General features: G+C 42.3%; 1 protein-coding gene across 1 annotated transcript in view; it reads left to right on the forward strand.

Annotated features, from left to right (window-relative positions):
- Positions 1 to 17,328, forward strand: part of plxna4 (plexin A4) — a 304,616-nt gene that overhangs the window by 45,374 nt on the left and 241,914 nt on the right. Inside the window, exon 3 of the mRNA XM_042511045.1 lies at positions 2,972 to 3,154. Coding sequence (XP_042366979.1) covers positions 2,972 to 3,154 — 183 coding nt within the window. The remainder of the gene's footprint in view (positions 1 to 2,971; positions 3,155 to 17,328) is intronic.

Raw genomic sequence — 17,328 nt, forward strand, 5'->3', positions numbered from 1 at the left:
TGCCAAAGCAAAGTCAATGAGGATCTTCTGTTGTGGTGGAGACTCAAATGAAGTCTAAAGAGCGAGAAAGCAGGCAGCTCCTGGATGGGCAGGAGTAGGGGTGTTTGGCTCAAATAAACATGGACTTTCAGCCAGAAGACCACTGTTTGTGTCCCATGTAAAACCATAAGTCAACGTAGCTATGTGGTTTTTAAGGACTGTAGGTACTTCACACAACAGTGCTAAGTAAATAGTAGTTGTTTTAGCCAAAACTGCAATCTTTTCCTAAACATAGCTAACTACTTTTTTTCTCTGAACTTAACGAAGTGTTTTTTGTTTTCCCAAAACCTAAAAAAGAGACAGTTTCACAATCAAAATCTCTACAGTACAGACTCTTTGCATTGACACTGTTTTTTGTTTGCTAAAACATAATACATTAATAGAGGTTGTGTTTATTTCAGGTGTGTATGTGAGACTGAGTTGTTTTTGGACAAATACGCTGATTTGTTTTAGTCGCATTTTAGTCATTTTCATTCAAATTTCATCAGCGTTTTTGTCTTGTTTTAGCCGACAACTCAAAACATTTAGTCATTACTTCTAGTCAAAATATTTTAACTCTTTGAAGTTAATTAGGCTAACATAGGTATTCAACAAAAGCAAATATACATTTTGTGATATTTTTTACTCTCAAAGAGTATTAGTTTTTGTGTTTACGTATCTTGTCTCATTGAAAAAAGGTTGTTAATGAACATTTTTCCTCATAGTTTTTGTTACAAAAATAACACTGCAAACCAGAGAAATATTTAATTGTGATTTCACAGAGTGACCCTGGGTCTCTTCAGAGCCCCATTAGTCTAACACTGAGCCACCACCATATGACTTGGACCTGTAGAGTGCATTCTTGACAACAGCTCATTCTGAAAAGGTCAGGAGAGGGAGAAGGGCAAGTAGCAGGTAGTAACTTGAAGGAAAAATTGTCCACTTAGATATATTTTTTGTTGTGCTACAATATTCATCTTTGTTGACTTTTGTAGGCATGTCAGTGTTGTCATCTTTCATCTCCCCTTCCACCACCTGCCTTTGGCTCCTTTTCATCCTCATGTCAACCCTCTAACCATATGACATGATCTTGACCCAAATTTAGGTCATCTCTATCGATCATTAATACCACTTTATATAACGCCATGTTATAGCCTAAAGCTCATTGTGGTTGGGACCAGCTATGTTCCATTTGTCTAATGAAAGCAGAACTCATATTTCCTCTGTGGCTCTGTCCGAGGCTTCTGATGATGATGGCCTTTACTGAAAGGTTGTGAGGAGACACTTGGTGCTCGCAAGATTGATCGAAAGCCCGGGAGGGTGCACTTCCAGGAGGAAAAACAGAAAATAAGACATAAACCAAAAGACCCTCGACCCCCCCCAGACCACCCCAGCTCTGACAGCTCAAACCACCAGGCAAATTTTAAATGGTTGGATGGGTTTTAAACCAAAGCCATGATGGTATCAGTACATATTTACCTTTTTCTTCTGGAACAAGGATAATCCAATGCAATGTTAATTGCCACGGGCTAAAACTTTGACAGTCTCTTGTTTTGCTTTGCCTGACATGTTCCTTTTGTTGTTAAACATTGATTTAATTTCAGCTAACCTTGGCTTATAATGAGCTGTTATCAACCGGTGCATGCCTAATCATTCATATCAGACCAGTAGTATTCATAATGTATTACAAGGACTTGATTTGAACATTCAAATCAGTCTGCGAGGAATTGCTTTTCATCAAGTCATTACAGCAATGGTTGTCTTTAATAACTCATACCCACTATCTTGCCTCACTACGGCTGTTTCGGTGCATTTTGAAAGAATGTAAAGGAAGTGTCAACTGCCAAGGCCTCCCTCCCCACAGCAACCCACCACATTGCTAAGCTATTAATCAAGAGCGATGCCTGCTTCACTCCTAAGCCTAGTGTTTCAAATCCACCCATACACGTAGGATAATGACCAATCCCTAGCGCCATTATTCTCTTATCAAAACCCATAAGTCATTCTGCCTACAGTGACTGCTATGAATATCCCCCCCAGCAGAATAAAATTCATGCATGCAAACATAAAATGCAGAGAGGCACAATACATGAAACACGCCCATCTGTATTTAATAACAAACTCACAGCAGCATGTCCGCACAGAAAGCATAACAGATGAACCTCCGTCAAAGTTGTATTTCTCCCCCTTCTGATTCAGATTCTGAAATATATTTAGATGCACTGCAGTGATTTGCCTCAGTGTGACGATGCAGCACTTCTTTTTTTTTCTTTTTTTTTTTTAAATTTCACTCAGTTCACTTTGAATCATTTCACATTCAATATCTTGCCGCACTGGCATTTCTGCAGTTTGCTGTAGCGTTGGGTGGACGGTGGGGAATTGTGCCTGACAGAGCAGCCTCTGGCGCTATTACAGAGCTCCAGCCTGACTGCAGTCTTCTTCCATCTTCATCTCTCTCTCTTACTTCTTTCCACATTTGCAGATTCTTGCATGTGGACCAGCAGACGCACACATGAATACAAATGCTCACATAGTCTCTCTTTCTCAACCTCCCCCAAATCCACATCTGTCCCTTACAAAAAAACACTTAGACACAAAATATTGATTTTTATTATCATTAATCTTTGGTTGACCCTTTGGGGTTTATCAGACAGGTTTATCAGGTGTAGGTTTAAATGTGGATAACCATGCTCAGTATTGCTACCAGAGTCCCTGCCTAACTGACCCCAAACCTTCCTCCCTTAAAGGGATAGTTCATATTTTTTGAAGTGGAGTTGTATGTGGATAAATACCCCGTACAACCCCACTTCAGCACACAGCTCCATCCAAAAGAAGAATTCTTGAAGCACTTGCTTCAAATCTGTTGTCAAAAACATTTATATTTCTAGTATTTATGAAGGAAACCAGATCAGATTTGTAATGTTTTCTTCTCTCTTTTTCTTCTCCACTGCAGCTCTTGACCATTGATGATGACTTCTGTGGCCTCGACATGAACGCGCCATTGGGCGTGTCCGAGATGGTGCGTGGCAAACCTCTCTTCTCTGATGCCGTCGACAAAATGACCTCCGTCATTGCATACGTCTACAAGAACCACTCACTGGTCTTCGTGGGCACAAAAAGTGGACGCGTCAAGAAGGTAAGAAGCAGGAATACCGGATAAAAGGTGGCTGAATTGATGGAGGCAGAGATTTGGTTTCTCTCTGTCAAAATGTGGAGTAAGGACTGGGAATTGGGGAGTGCTGGATTGGAGGAAGGATAGTAGTAGTAAGGCAGATTGACTTTCAGGCAAATCAGCTGAGTCGGCTGTATTTGCAGGGGGGGGTGTAGAGGTGTGTGTGTGTGTGTGCGCATGAAAGAGAGGGAGAGTGAAAAGATCCACTGTGTGGTACACACTGTGGAGAGAATTTGTATGTGTGTGTGTTTTGAGGGAGGTGGGGGATCAGGAGAGCCCCTGAGGGGGTTTTATTCCTAGAGCCAAGCCTATCTGGTATCCCTCAACATCCTTCTCATCCCCTGCACCATATATCACACATACACCCGTGTACACCCAGTATCAGGAGTATCCGCTTTACTTTTCCTTCACTTTGGACTTGTAGAAAATCCAGAGCCCTGGGGGCAGATTGTAGCACACATCAGCATGTTGCAGAACTTGCTAGACAGCACAGATCAGCATGTTGCAGAATCGATTAGACAAAGTTTCTTATCTCTTTCTTGAGGCAAATTGAGGGATCAGAATGGGATGAAATGCATCATTTATTAAGTGATTTACGTGCATTCCAGTCTGTCAGTATAGGAAATTATATAAGCAACATAACCTCATAGAACAGTTTGGATGATGTCCAACAGGTATGCACACACAACAGTTTGTATTCTACAAAAAAGCGCCCCACGAGGTTAGGTCTAGGCAAGTAAATTTACTGTGGTTAGGTTTAGGGAAAAGAAACATACCTGAAAATGACTCAAAATACAATAAACACACGGTGGTGGTGTATTACTTTTTGTAGGAAACTGTGTGAACTAGGGATGCACAATGATATCGGCATGTCATCGTTTATACGTCATGTCACACTGTATTTCATGTCTCCATCTGCTGGTGGGCCATCACGATAATAGTTAATTCCACTACACAAGACACTCAACAATCACTAAAATATAATATGTAATTTGTAATTCAAAAAGATTGAATCTATATTATAATGACATTATTAGTAATTTGATGGGCCCTAATGGCTTTGAAGCTCCTGAAAACCTGTGGGAGTCTTCATGCTGCTGCGAGTGTTGGCCATAGTGTTTGTGAACATCTCTGACCATAACTGCCTCTGCCTTGAAAAACATGTCACACTCTGTGTGACAGAAAAGCCCTCGGCTAAACAAGATTTGTCTCCTCAGAGTTAAACAGCACTGGATAAGCCGGGTTTTGGCGTGTTTGTTGCTTCCACCCTATACTCCCCTCATGCCCCTGTGCCCTCCCCCCGTGTGGCAGCCCCTTTTCTGGGCTAATGGGATGATGCACTGCTGCTAGGTGTGATAGAAGGGTGGTAGCTCCTGTGCTTTTACTCCCACTTCCTCGCACATATATCATAGGGCCATGACTGAGACTAATTCTGGGGCAGCGAGCCTCGCAGGCCTGGGGAAAACAGCATTACACAGAGAGGAGGATGGAGTAACTGAGAGAGGCGGAGGAGGGTTGAGCTCGAGGGGAGAGTTTGGACAGATGGACTATATTCTTGAAATGATGCATGTCTTAAAGGGACAGAGAAAGTTTGTATGTGGACGGTTGAAGGAGTGGAGAAAGTTAAACAAAGATGTGATTGAGGCCGATGTTGAGAGGTGTTTTTCTGGCGATACACAGGCAGACAGGAGTGCTGGTTTTTACATTGTTTGTTTTTGTTGATTACGGCCCCTGTCTGTGCTTGTTTTTTTTGTTCCGCATGGGAGCAGAGTGGTTGAGGCAGCGGTTTTCCATGTTGAAAGACAATAACCAACTCGCAGGCAGATGTTTCAAACGGGGGAAATATGTAATCATATTTAATACCTACTGCTCATCTGTGATGATGAGTGCGAGTTAGGAAGGAGAGATTTAAACGCATTACAAGTTGTTTACAAGGTTTTGTGAATATTGTTTTTGCTTCAGGATGTTAGAAACATTTTTTCCCAGTTATCTTTCTTCGTCTTTCCCTTGGCCTCTCTCCAGACTTCCCTCTCAAAGCCACATATTGGCACTTGAGAGAATCACATCTGCAGGATTTTGGCATTGTACTAATTCAAACTCGACATGAATGAAGATCAGATTGTACACGTGTGGTATATTCAGGTGAAGACGCTCCACAGAAACGCGTCATCTTTGACAAAAGGTGATCAATATCCTGTGTCAACACAGACAGTACACACACACAGCCCCATTACAACCCCATCCTCCCCTCCCATGTACATACTTCCCCTCCCCTGTCGTTAACTGTATACCATTAGATGACATCACAGGCAATAAAAGACAACAACAAGACAATAAAAGGTCTGAGCTTCAGTCCACCTCCTTCATCAGTGACTTTATAACCCCACCGCTAATGGATGTTGATTTATATACACTCCTCCACCTTACTTGTTCCATCCCTCAGCCCCCTCCTCCTCCTTTCTTTCACTCCTTCTCTCACACACTGTCTGTCTTTCAGTCTCTTGGCTTTTTCAGTCTTATTTATGATCCTGTGACTAACACGTCACCCTGAATAAGTAAAAGCCTTACGGTAAAACAGAATGGATTGACTTTAATGCAATGGTGTTTGGGTGAGCTAAATGTTAGTGTTTACAGGCTGACGTTTATGACATCATGAAACTGAGCTGGGCACGAAGCTGAGTGAATTAAATTCAATTTGCTTGTGAAATTGTTTTATGGAATGAGGGTGAGAGTAAAATTTCGCTCATATAATGTGAGACCTGTGGACCAGACTACAGACATGTTTATTCTTCCATACTGATGATTAACATATTAAATTTGATCAAAATGAATATTCCCTAGCCCCTTAACCTAACTGTAACAATCACAACTACATACTTAACCTCAACTTCAACCTAAACTAGTGATCAATAGTAGATGTAGAACGATATTTGAGCTGGCAACAGAGACAGACTTGGGAAATTAGACTCCATTAAGTTTGAGTATCTTCATGTAGTGTTGGTACATATTCCCTGGAGGCTACATGTTACTGGTGTTGATGGAGTGAATGGTATAGTTGTTCTGAAAGATCGGCATAATAATGATTTTCTGGGGTGTGGGAAAGCAAAGTTAAAAAAAGTGATGAATAGGGATGCGGTTAATTCTGGGCTGATAATGATGTTTACATGAAGTTGTTGATCACAATGTAGCATTATCAGAGGAAAAATAAGGTGCTTCCCCTGACATGTTGATGATGAGATTACTGACGTCCATTCAGAAGATGTCTAAGCTGTTTGACTTTGAGCCCTACTTCTTAGCCGGGGTAAAATTGATATGACACAATGGAAAAACACTGGCCATTGCCATCGGTTAATATCATCTTATATGCTGATACGCCGTTGGCAGTCAACAAGGTGAACATTGGTCGATACTGATGTTCGGCTCATAAATCAATGCATCCCCAATTGAGAAAAACATGAAGAGAAAGACCTTTTTAAATTCAACTTTCATCACTGTTTTTTTGTTATCTTAACTCCAAAACAAGTTTTAACCTCAAAGAGTCCTTTGAAGAATTAAAGATTAGCCAAAATGTCCTCCTTTTGCTCTCATGGTCTACCAATTTCAAATTCGTCCTTGTAGTACGAGACCACACATGCACACACACACAAGCCCTAGATGTCTCTGATGCTGAGTGGCTGTGTTGTGTAAACTCTGTATTGACACAATCTAAGCTGAATTTCATAACATCCTCCTGTCAGCATAAAACAGGCAGTGCTGTCAAATCAGTGGAATTCTGTACATGCCCACAGCTACAGCCATGCTCGGCCTTTACTGTGTCACACGAAGCTTAAAACCTTCACATCACACAGCACTTATATGAGTTGTATACCTGCTTGCCTTCTCCTCACTCTTTTTGTTTTCACCTCACTCCTAGCTCTTTGAGTTGATAGACTGTCTCTTCTCCTCTACTCCTCACCACACCTCTTTCTTCTTTCTCCTCTTGTTCCTCTGCCTCCCCTCCCTTTCTCCACCTCTGTTTGCCCTCTCCTCATAATTTCCCTCTTCCCTTTCTCTTCATCTCCCTCCCTCCCCGCGTCTCTCTGTCCATGGCTGAGTGGAGTTGCTGTGAGAGCTCTTTGATGGCTACCTCCTGCCATTGGAAGTGAATGGACCATATGGCTTCTGTCAGCCTGTCTGTCGGTCAGTTTGTGTGTGCGTTGGTCTGTGGCTTAAGGAGGAGATGGAGATGTGATGGAGATAAAAGGCTGAGCCTGGGTAAGGTTTAAACCCATTTATTGCAGGTCAGTGCACAGCAGCAGGTCAAGGGGAAAGCCTTAACCCCCTGCGGCTTTCGGTTCAGTTTATGGTCATCTGGTCAGGCTACACATTAGCATGAGAGGTACACAACTGTACGGACACATATGCATGATACTCACACACTGCACACGATTGCATGTATTGAGATAAGCACACATGCATGCATCAGTGGACACTCACACCCACACAGCAGTTCACACTGTTGGACAAAAGCTGGCCAGGTATCTCCATGGGGCCATGGATGGAGAGGTGGACTATGGGACGAGAGGGAGGTATGGAGGGTTGAAAAGAGAGAGAAGAGACGAGATTGAAGGCCACCTGCCGAGGTGCTAATGCATCTCCACGCTGTCCGTCTCAATGGGGGAGCACTGGCGCTCAATACAATGAGCAGCTAACCTTGAACTCCACATAGGCAAAGGCACAAAAATGAGCAAGGCATCGCATGCAATGGTAGCGAGGTCGAAGATGCTGAGCATGAATGCATGAGTGTTTCTGTGCCCTTGATATCACCAGTTTATACAAGGCACTGCCAAAGGAAGTGTCTGTAAAAGCCGACACATACACGAGTGATGGTACAGAGGAGAAAAAAAGAAAGGAAAACATCTTCTCCACAGAGCATTTGTCAGTATTTGCCCAACGGCAAAGAGCAAGGTGTTGGGTTGTGACGATTCGTTCACCTCTCAACCACAGCCACTACTTTTTCAATCTGTTCCAGTCAGACAGAGACGGGGGAAAGGAAGAAGCAAACACACAAAGAAAGAGGAGAGTGATGGAGAAAAAAATACAAGAAATTGAGTGACTTGGAAGCAAGAAAGTATAAGGATAGAATGACACATGAAGGGGGAGACAAAAAGGTGAATCAATGATGCTTTGTAAGGCTTCTTGAATGAGAGGAGTAAAGCTTGCAGGAGTAGCATAGAGACAGAGAGATTTGTCATTTAAGGTTGTCAGGGGAGATGACATGAGCTAGAAACAGGTCAATTCCAACAGTGAATGGTTAATATTTGTTGTTGGGAAGGGAAAGGTCAAACTCTGACTTTTGACTCAACCTCTGCCAATTCCTCTGTAGCTCTTTCCTGCTACTGTAATCTTTTTTCCTTTCACTACCTGTCTGCAGCTCTCGTCAACAGTAGCATGTGATTCATCTTTCCTTTAACAATTTGAAAACACTTCTTGAAAAAACTTTTTTTCCAAGTTATTTTCTTTCCCCCCCAGATATATTACCCAAGCTTTTATTTATTTATTTTTTTTTAATATTTTGTAATATTTTCTTGCAGTTTTTGAACATTTGCACACTGAGTTTTTCCCCATGTTTTTTTTTTTTTTTTTTTTTTTTACAAAAGAAATCACACTAATTTACTCAAGTGTCTGAAAGCAGCTCAATAAAAGTGATGTACCTCCAGGTTTCAAAGGGTTAATTTTCCCACTCAGTTTTTTTCTTCTGCCATGTCAAATCCAAGCTGCACATGTCTAACTGAAATCTCAAAAACATGAGATTCACATCATCCTTTCTTTGTGTGAAGATTTCCACTGAATATTTCAATTTGCTCAGTTTGACTGCTGATGTATTGAAAAAGCAGATGCAGATAAGAGAAAATAATTTCACAGGATTGCATCAGTAAGATGTGTTATTATAATTTTTTTTGTTAAACTAAATACATTGTAGTTTTTGAGCAGTTATATCAATAAGAGATTTTCTTCCTGTATTGCCTCCATGTGAGGATACACGAGGATACCTGTTAGTTACACTAAGGCTTTTAGTTTAAAGAGAACTTGTGTGTCTTTGTTAAGCAACAGTTAAAATATTGCAGTTTATTGTAAATATATTTCAGTGTTATAATACTGGCTCAGTTTATAAGAGCTGAAGCATTTAGGCTCATTGATTATTGCTTTATTTTCTTCATTGCAGATATGTAAGCATGTGCAATATGCAAGTTTGTATACGTTTCCCAGCATAGGTTGTGGGTGAGCTATGTGTAGGAGTATGTTATGGTTATACATATGTATGTACGTGTGGGCATGCATAGTCATTTGCACCCATTATAGTGACTTAAGTTGGTTTCTCATATAGAATCAGGTTCGGACATTGTCCTGTATCTTACATGCAGCAAACCACAGACGATTGTATGTGTCAGAAGCGTTCTCACCTACTGGGAATACTCTATTTGGTTTGGGCTACAGTTGGCAGCTGGGTAGAGCGTGCGGGAGGCAGAACAGGGCATGGATTACACCGCAGTCACATAGCTGGTTGGTAATTTTATCATAAACAGCCAAGTCCCTGCATTTCCTTTCATTTGTCAGGAGGATTATGACTTCGGCCTTTACCGGCAGAAGTTTCCAAATCTCGCCATCTTACCAATTAGACTTTTTTTTTTGCTGGCCTTTTAATGTAATCCATCTTTGTTCTTTGCCTGTGAATGTTTGTTTTCTTTCTGTTTCACACAAGCTGCATTATAGACACATTATCAATACGCCCACTTCCTTGCTGTGAATTCTCCTGACTGACCTGCTCCTTTAACATGGACTCAATCAGACATTACGCAGACTTTGTACTAGGGAGCTGGCAGGGTGAAGTTTTTTTTAATGGCGAGCCAACTGATTGGGATATTTGCGCTCTTACATACAGCTCTCTGAGAAACATCCAGATAATTTCAGGATTGAAAAAGATGTGTTAAAGGGGCTTTAGAGCGACTTTTAATGTTTTCTTTTAGTGGGTCAGTCATATTATTGTTACACCCCACTGACCAGTTCTTACACATATAGTGTTTTTTTTTATAACTTATATTCACTGCTGTAATGCTGATTGTATGTTTCCATCTCTTTGGTCCAAGAAAAATTTGATCGCAAAGTAACCTTGCAGTTTAACCAGGTGACAATAGTTAAAATGGCAGAGCCACACCTATTGATTGAAATATATGTCCAATTGTTTGTTTCTGAATCTGTTATAATCACAATTAACACTGCATTATTGTGGCATTCCCTGTCTAATAAATGAATGAGGGCTGCTCTGCTAACTGGCTCTGCTGTTGGCACAATAGATTATGGATGGATAGATGTACGCTGGTGTGGGTGTGAGAGCTTTTACGTGAGATATTTATTGCTCTGGACCAGTCCCATATGTTTTGTGGGTTGATTGTGTCCTTGTTTTGCACATGTGTGTGTGCGCTTGTCTCGGCGTGTGTGTATGATGGGTTGCTTAGCCCCAGATGCAGATTATTGAAATGGGCTGAGCTGAGCCATGGTCAGTGGAGCAGAGGATTAACTGCTTAGAGCTAATGATGAAATATGCTTTAGGACGGGCAGGCAACGTGTGTGCGTGTGGTGGTGGTGGGGGGCACACTAGTTTATGATTTAAGCCCCCTCCCTTCCCTTGTTATGCTATAAACAGAACGCTCTTCAACACAGGTGCACACACTGCTACTATCACCCTGGCCAGCAGCCATTACAACCCCACCCAGTAGTCCATTCATTCTGGCCAGTGGTCTAAACCGCTGCAGCACTGAGCCAGTATTCCCAGAATGTCAATGTTCCTATACTGTTAAGTATTCCTCAGCAGTCTTCCCAGTTGCCTTGGCACTGTGTGTGTGTGTGTATGTGTGTGTGTGTGTTTTGCTGCTCCCACACCAGCTAGCACAGCAGCACACACTAAAGCATGCTCAGCCGTGAGTTGCCATGGTAGCACAGGCTGTTCAACACACATATGTATAGAATGTATAGAACGTTGGGAACACACACACACACACACACACACACACACACACACACACACATATCTACAAGTATGTTGTGATACACATGTATTTTTCAATTCCCATGGAAGCTGTCTGTGCTGCACATACAGTTATGTTGATACAATGGACTGAGAGCACATTAACTGATCTGATGATAGCGTGCTGGTATTCGATGACAGGTGCTGTCCACCTCATAAGGCTGATTGAACACACAATATTAATGTGCTGGTGTTTTCGTCTCGCCGTGTTAACCGCTGTCTGTTACCCAGCTTTGCTCTGCTATTTGTTGTAGAGACAGAAAGGCATGTCAAGGGGAATCAGTCAATGGGAACCCCTCGGCAGCCCCCCTCCTTTACCTTATGCTTCTTTTCTTAGCTCTCTTTTTTTGTGCACCATTGTTCCTGGCCAATTGTTTTCACATACATCTTCTTGTGGTAATTGCTTGGTGCACAATGTTTGCTCAGGCCCCCTTCCAAGGTCCAATTTCTCCTCCAGATTTAGGGAGGTGGTAAATTGTGTGTGTGTGTGTCGTACTTGTATACAAATGTCTGTGTATATATTAGTAAAATTCTGTGCAGAAAATCACGGCAACTAATGAGAAGCGAAGTCCAGTAATGGCCTGGGAAGAAGATCAGAAGGTAGTGGTTGCCTCATGCGCTCGCAATCCCCACTATACTTGCAGTGCCAGCTGCCAACACAAAACAGCCCGTCCAGTAGCCAGGCGGTCAGACTGGGCAGCAGGCAGAGTTCATGTTGAATTCAGTCAGGAATCCTTGTAGATAGATAAGGGAGAGTTGGAGGGGAGGGAGGGAAAGAGATGGGAAATGGGAAATGAGGACAGGAAAACGCAGGAAACTGGGCATGGTTTAGGGGTTGGAGGATGAAACTGTTTCAGAGTTGAAAAAAGACAAGATGGAGATGAGGGGAGATGGATGGATGCATGATGTAGAAACTGAAAAGACAGATGGAGAGATGCAGAGAGGGATATATTGCTATGAGATTGTGCAACATATAGTGCATGTGGAAAAGAGAAAGAAGAGATGGATCAGGGCTGCCCCTTGAAATTTGGAGCCTTGAATTATCAGTCAGAGACCTGCAGTCGACTGAGATGGCTTAAAGTCAAGCAGTTGTTTTTTTTTCTGTATAGTGTACCTGTGGGGACGATATGGTCCCCAGAGTTTGCTGCAGAGTGTGTGCTCTTGACTTTCACGCTACTCTTTATAGCTTTGGACATGCTGGAATTGGCTCTGAGGGAGAGAGAACCACAGAAGTGGTTTACTTGCTTACAGCAAGCTAATATGACATAGTCTCTGGCTTTTGTTGATATTTAGTATCGACAAAAAAATGATGCTTTTGTGATCTGTTGTTAGCACCATTAGCTTATATATTTTCGGATGTGAATGCTGCTGTTACACTGAACATCCCTCAGAGCCCGTTCTGACTTTGTATGGAAAACAAAACGAATTGTCGAACATTCGTGTTAAACAGCCAAATGTGATTCGACTGGCAGGTACAGCCCTATAAGACGGATGGTGCAGACATAACTAAGAGCTGAATAATCTGAGAGAAAAGTAAAAAGGTGGAGGGACATGGAAACAGAGAGTGAGATAGAAAGCAAGAGGCCACCAGGGAGTGATAGAGCATGTCTTCCAGATCATTATGGAATTTACCAGCGCTGGACACACACACACACACAGACACACACACCTCAACTTTTCCATTTGGCCATTCAGCGAGACACGGTGTTTAGTTGATGAAAGACATGAGGGGAAAGGGGGAAAGCAATCTCTAGTCTGATTTAGACAGAGTATCACATGGTGCTCGGGTTAGCAAAGAGCAGCCGCTGTTCACTCTTCCGTCCTGACTCAACAGATACACAAAGTGCCCTGATATGGTGGATGACATTGCTTGCAGTGTGTTTGGCTGTCAACCTTCATGTGTGTGCGTATATGCAAAAAATAGCCGTTCACCTCACATGTGTCATTCAGGTGTGTATTTATAGATGCCATTGCTGCAGCTCGGTCTTATCCCTCCTTTCCAGGGCTCCTTTATAATTGATGAGCTGCCAGGGGCTGAGCAGGGCAATGAGCGCGCACACAGCCAACCTCGGTAACCAGCTGCTTCACTGCAGGTTGACACCATGTTTGCACACACAAACCACTCGATTGCTTTGCACTCCTGTATTGCTGCAGCTTGTCGCAAAGGTGGCCTCCAGCCATGCATCATGGTCCATGTAGTGTTAGAGGCTCTTTATGTTGTTCTGACTTGCTGATTAGGTGCAACTGCTCTTAGTCAGAGTGAAATTAAACTACCTCAGAATGTCAACTCAATGTTACGCTGCTGGATATTTTTAACATTTTCCCAACGTTTCTCTGAAATTGAATTAGTATTCAGACACAAGGCTTGGAGAAATCTTTTTTTATTTTTTATTTACACAGATCTTTTTTGACACGGGAAGCAGGAAGAGAGTGGGTGAACAGCTACAGAAAGAAGAGCGTGGCAGGGAGAGACTGAAAGAGTGTAGAGGGCAAAATTGGCGAGAAAGACTGATGAGTGAATGCTGCAGAGATGGAGAGAATGTCGAGAAAGGGTAAAGGGAGACGGTCTGATGGGAGGAGAGGGTGAGAGTGGTGAAATAGAGTTTGATGTTCATTTCACTCTCGTGAGTCTGCACCTATTGAGAAGAGTACCAGTATGTGGCAGCCTATTGAGCTGTGAGTGATTTGAGTGGCTATTCTCCGCAGTGTGTACATGGAGTTGAAAGGCTTGAGCCAGCAGAGAAGTTGGAGAGAGAAAATGACTAACTTCAGTCTGATCTTTCCGTTTCCTGGCAGTTTGAACTGTGGTTGACTCTGATGTGTTGCCGGCTCAGGGTTAAGACAAGGTTGGCTGCTAGGCTTTGATCGCGAGTATAATTTGTGCCTGCCGTTTTTTATCTTTTAGCAGTGGATGGCTTCGTTGAGTACTTCAGCAGGAAATCTGGTAATTTTGAGACGTTAGGGAAGAACTGTGTTTTGTCAGATTAAATGACTTTTATGTATTCGTATGTGTTTTTTTTTTTTTTTTTTTACAATACCCCCCTGCATGCACTGAAAGACTGCAGCAATCTTGCCATCTTTTGGCTGTCAAGAATATGCTGACATCTACTGTGTGGATATGACAAGAACATAAAATGAAAACCTTCAAACTCCTGTGTTGTCCAAAGCAGTTGTCGTACTACATTTTGTGAAGCTCATAATTTTAATTTTTGATGAGGCTCATCCAGTCGCTTACAAAGTGATTTTGGTCTTTACACAGTGACAATGCCTGCAATCTGAGCAAATGCACACTTAGCATTGCCAGACCACAGCGAGCAAAAACTGTGGTTTGGCATTGTGAAGCTGAAAAATGCTTAAATTGTGCATCAATTAAATATCCATGCAGCTTGTTCACCAGTGTCTCAGAAAGAGGGGAATGCAGTCTCTGATTTGTTAAAGGTGGATATTGAACTCAACACCCAAATAAATACACACCGCCCATCAATGCTCCTTCAGAAGCTCTGACCCCAAACTTCACGGATGCAAGGACACTGACAACTGGGCTGGTGAGCATGAACACCCTCTGTCACTGATTGGCTGAGACGATCATTGATAACTTGCAGAGCTTTTGCACTTTACACAAAATCTGGATGACGTAATTTTTGGCTTGCACACCATTGCTCGGAGACACTATGGCGACCATAAACCTAGCTTGATATAAAGAGATGCTGTTTAGGATTATTTTCGAAAACCGACGATGCCGCTGATGTTGATCTTCTGGTGCTAGTACTATTTTCTACTTCTGATGGCAAAATGGGCAACACTCATTCAACAGAAATATTGATGCCACACCATCACAGCTCATCTCTGCACACTATAATCTGTTTACATTTGTCCGTGTCCTCAGTGCTACGTCACTTGTTTTATCTTTTTTGGTTGTAGGTCTATCCTGTTGCCCATTTGAAATAAAAAATAAACTGAGAGGACTCAAACTAACATGCACTTTTCATTGGTGTAGCAATATCAGGCTACCAGGGCTGTGTATAAACACCTTATGTTATTCAGCGCACACATAGAATCTGTAGCTAGTGAGGAGATTTTGGCTGAAATTGACAAAAAGTGTACTGGATTATACTGACTGCAATTTTAAGACACCGACCCTTAAGGAACAGCAAATACAGGGATGGTGTTGTGAGTAAGTTGTGGCAGGTAAACTTACAGGCTACAACAACAAAGCAACACCAAAGACTCCATACTCTCTCCATACTCTCTCTTCCTCTTTGTTTATCAGTCTCTCCATCCTTCCTTCCTTCCTCTTCTTACCATTATAATTAACATGTTGTATTGCTGTCCAGTGAGAAAAGCTGGCAGCCTGTGTGTGTTTACAAGCTGCTCAGTAAGGGTGGCTTTGCCAGGCAGGCATATCACGAAGCAAGTTTGACTTAATCAGGCTGTCTTTGGGTTACCTGTCTTCACTAACACTGGTGACTGCGGATGAAAAATCACAAAGCTAGTTTACAACTGATGCTGTGAAATAAACCTACAAGCACATTCACACATGTAATAACTAGACAAGCACTTTCCACATCAACACATCTAGAGAAGAGTATTTCAAGAATAAGTCATGAAATATTAGCATTTTCATAACAGGTACAACTCTGCAACAAATGTACACTTTTATAGTTTTTAGGTTGACAGGTATTTGACAGCACAGCCATGCTTCAGATGACAAGAGATAATTGCTTAGTTACATCTCTCAAATGTTCATAGTCATGCAACACATCTGAGTTTTTCCCTGTACCTCGCCTGTCAGGCTCACCCTTAAAGCCTAGATCTACTCAGCCAGTTAATTAGCATCGCTATTAACATTCTTCAGCCATATCAAGTCTGTGTCAAGCCAGCAAATGGGAATGTAATTATGTCCAAGCTTTCTCTTTCTTTCTCTCTCTTCTACTGATGGATCATTGAGTAGGTAACCACAGAGAAACACTCCAAACATAGCTGTCTCCCACACACACACTTACACATTTACACAGACTTCGACTCATGTCAAAGGTGGCTGAGCAGTTAAGAATCACCCTCTGTGGCTGCCGCTGAAGGAAGACGCTGCTTTCTTTTTTTCTCCATTGGAATAAGCGCTTGAATTGGCATTAATTACCGTTGTGTAGCAGACTGTGAAGGCATGGGCTCTCCAACACTTAATTAACAATTCCTAAAGGTAATTTATCGTTAATTAAATGGTATAGAAAAAAGTTTATAGTAGCTGCACCCTAACAAAATTACAGTGCATTAATTATCATTTCAATTTTGTTTCATGTGTTGGCATTTGCCTGTGTGCACAGACCAAATCATTGCATGGCGTTTGTTAATTTGTGCTCCAGCAGTAGAAAATCAATACGATGTCTAGCAACTAATCACACAGTGTGTTCCTGTGTAGATGAGTGGATGGATGGCGAGCAGTAACCCTGCCAGGGCCAGAGCATAAATTTCCCATCAATGCCACCCTGTCATTTTAATGATATGGGAGTCATAACCAGTCATATCTTAAGGTTCATGATGATGAGGATAAGTGAAGATTCATGTTTTTTTTATTTCAGCGCTGGTTTATCACAAGCTCCTTGTCGAGTATGTCTCTCTTTCTTCTTCATTCCACTCCACACAAACTTTCATCACTTTGGGTGTAATGGATTTTCTCAAGATCATTGATGGATGACTGGTTGGAGCAGATCCATTTTCTCCCCATTTTGTCTCAGTGGTAGTGCATGTAGCACCCATGCTTCTGCAATAACTCTCCTCCTTTGGATTCAACTCATCCTTCTTTCTCTTTTTCTTTACCTCTTTCTCTCCCCAATATCTCCATCCTATCCTCTCTCCAAGTCTGTGTGATTTATGGCTGAGTCTGTGCAGCTATAGAGGACACACCACTGCAGGTGAGCCCTCTGCCTCCCCTCCCTCTCTCACTGCACGCCTGTAGCCAATCATTGCACACCGTGGGTCTCTTGGGGCGACTGGTGCCCCCACACACCTTTTCTCTCCTCCACCTCTCCCTTCTCCACCTCTCTCCCTTTCTCTCTCACTCTGCAGAGAACAGTTT

This window comes from Plectropomus leopardus, chromosome 22 (genome assembly GCF_008729295.1).
Source record: "Plectropomus leopardus isolate mb chromosome 22, YSFRI_Pleo_2.0, whole genome shotgun sequence".
Classification (NCBI taxonomy): domain Eukaryota; kingdom Metazoa; phylum Chordata; class Actinopteri; order Perciformes; family Serranidae; genus Plectropomus; species Plectropomus leopardus.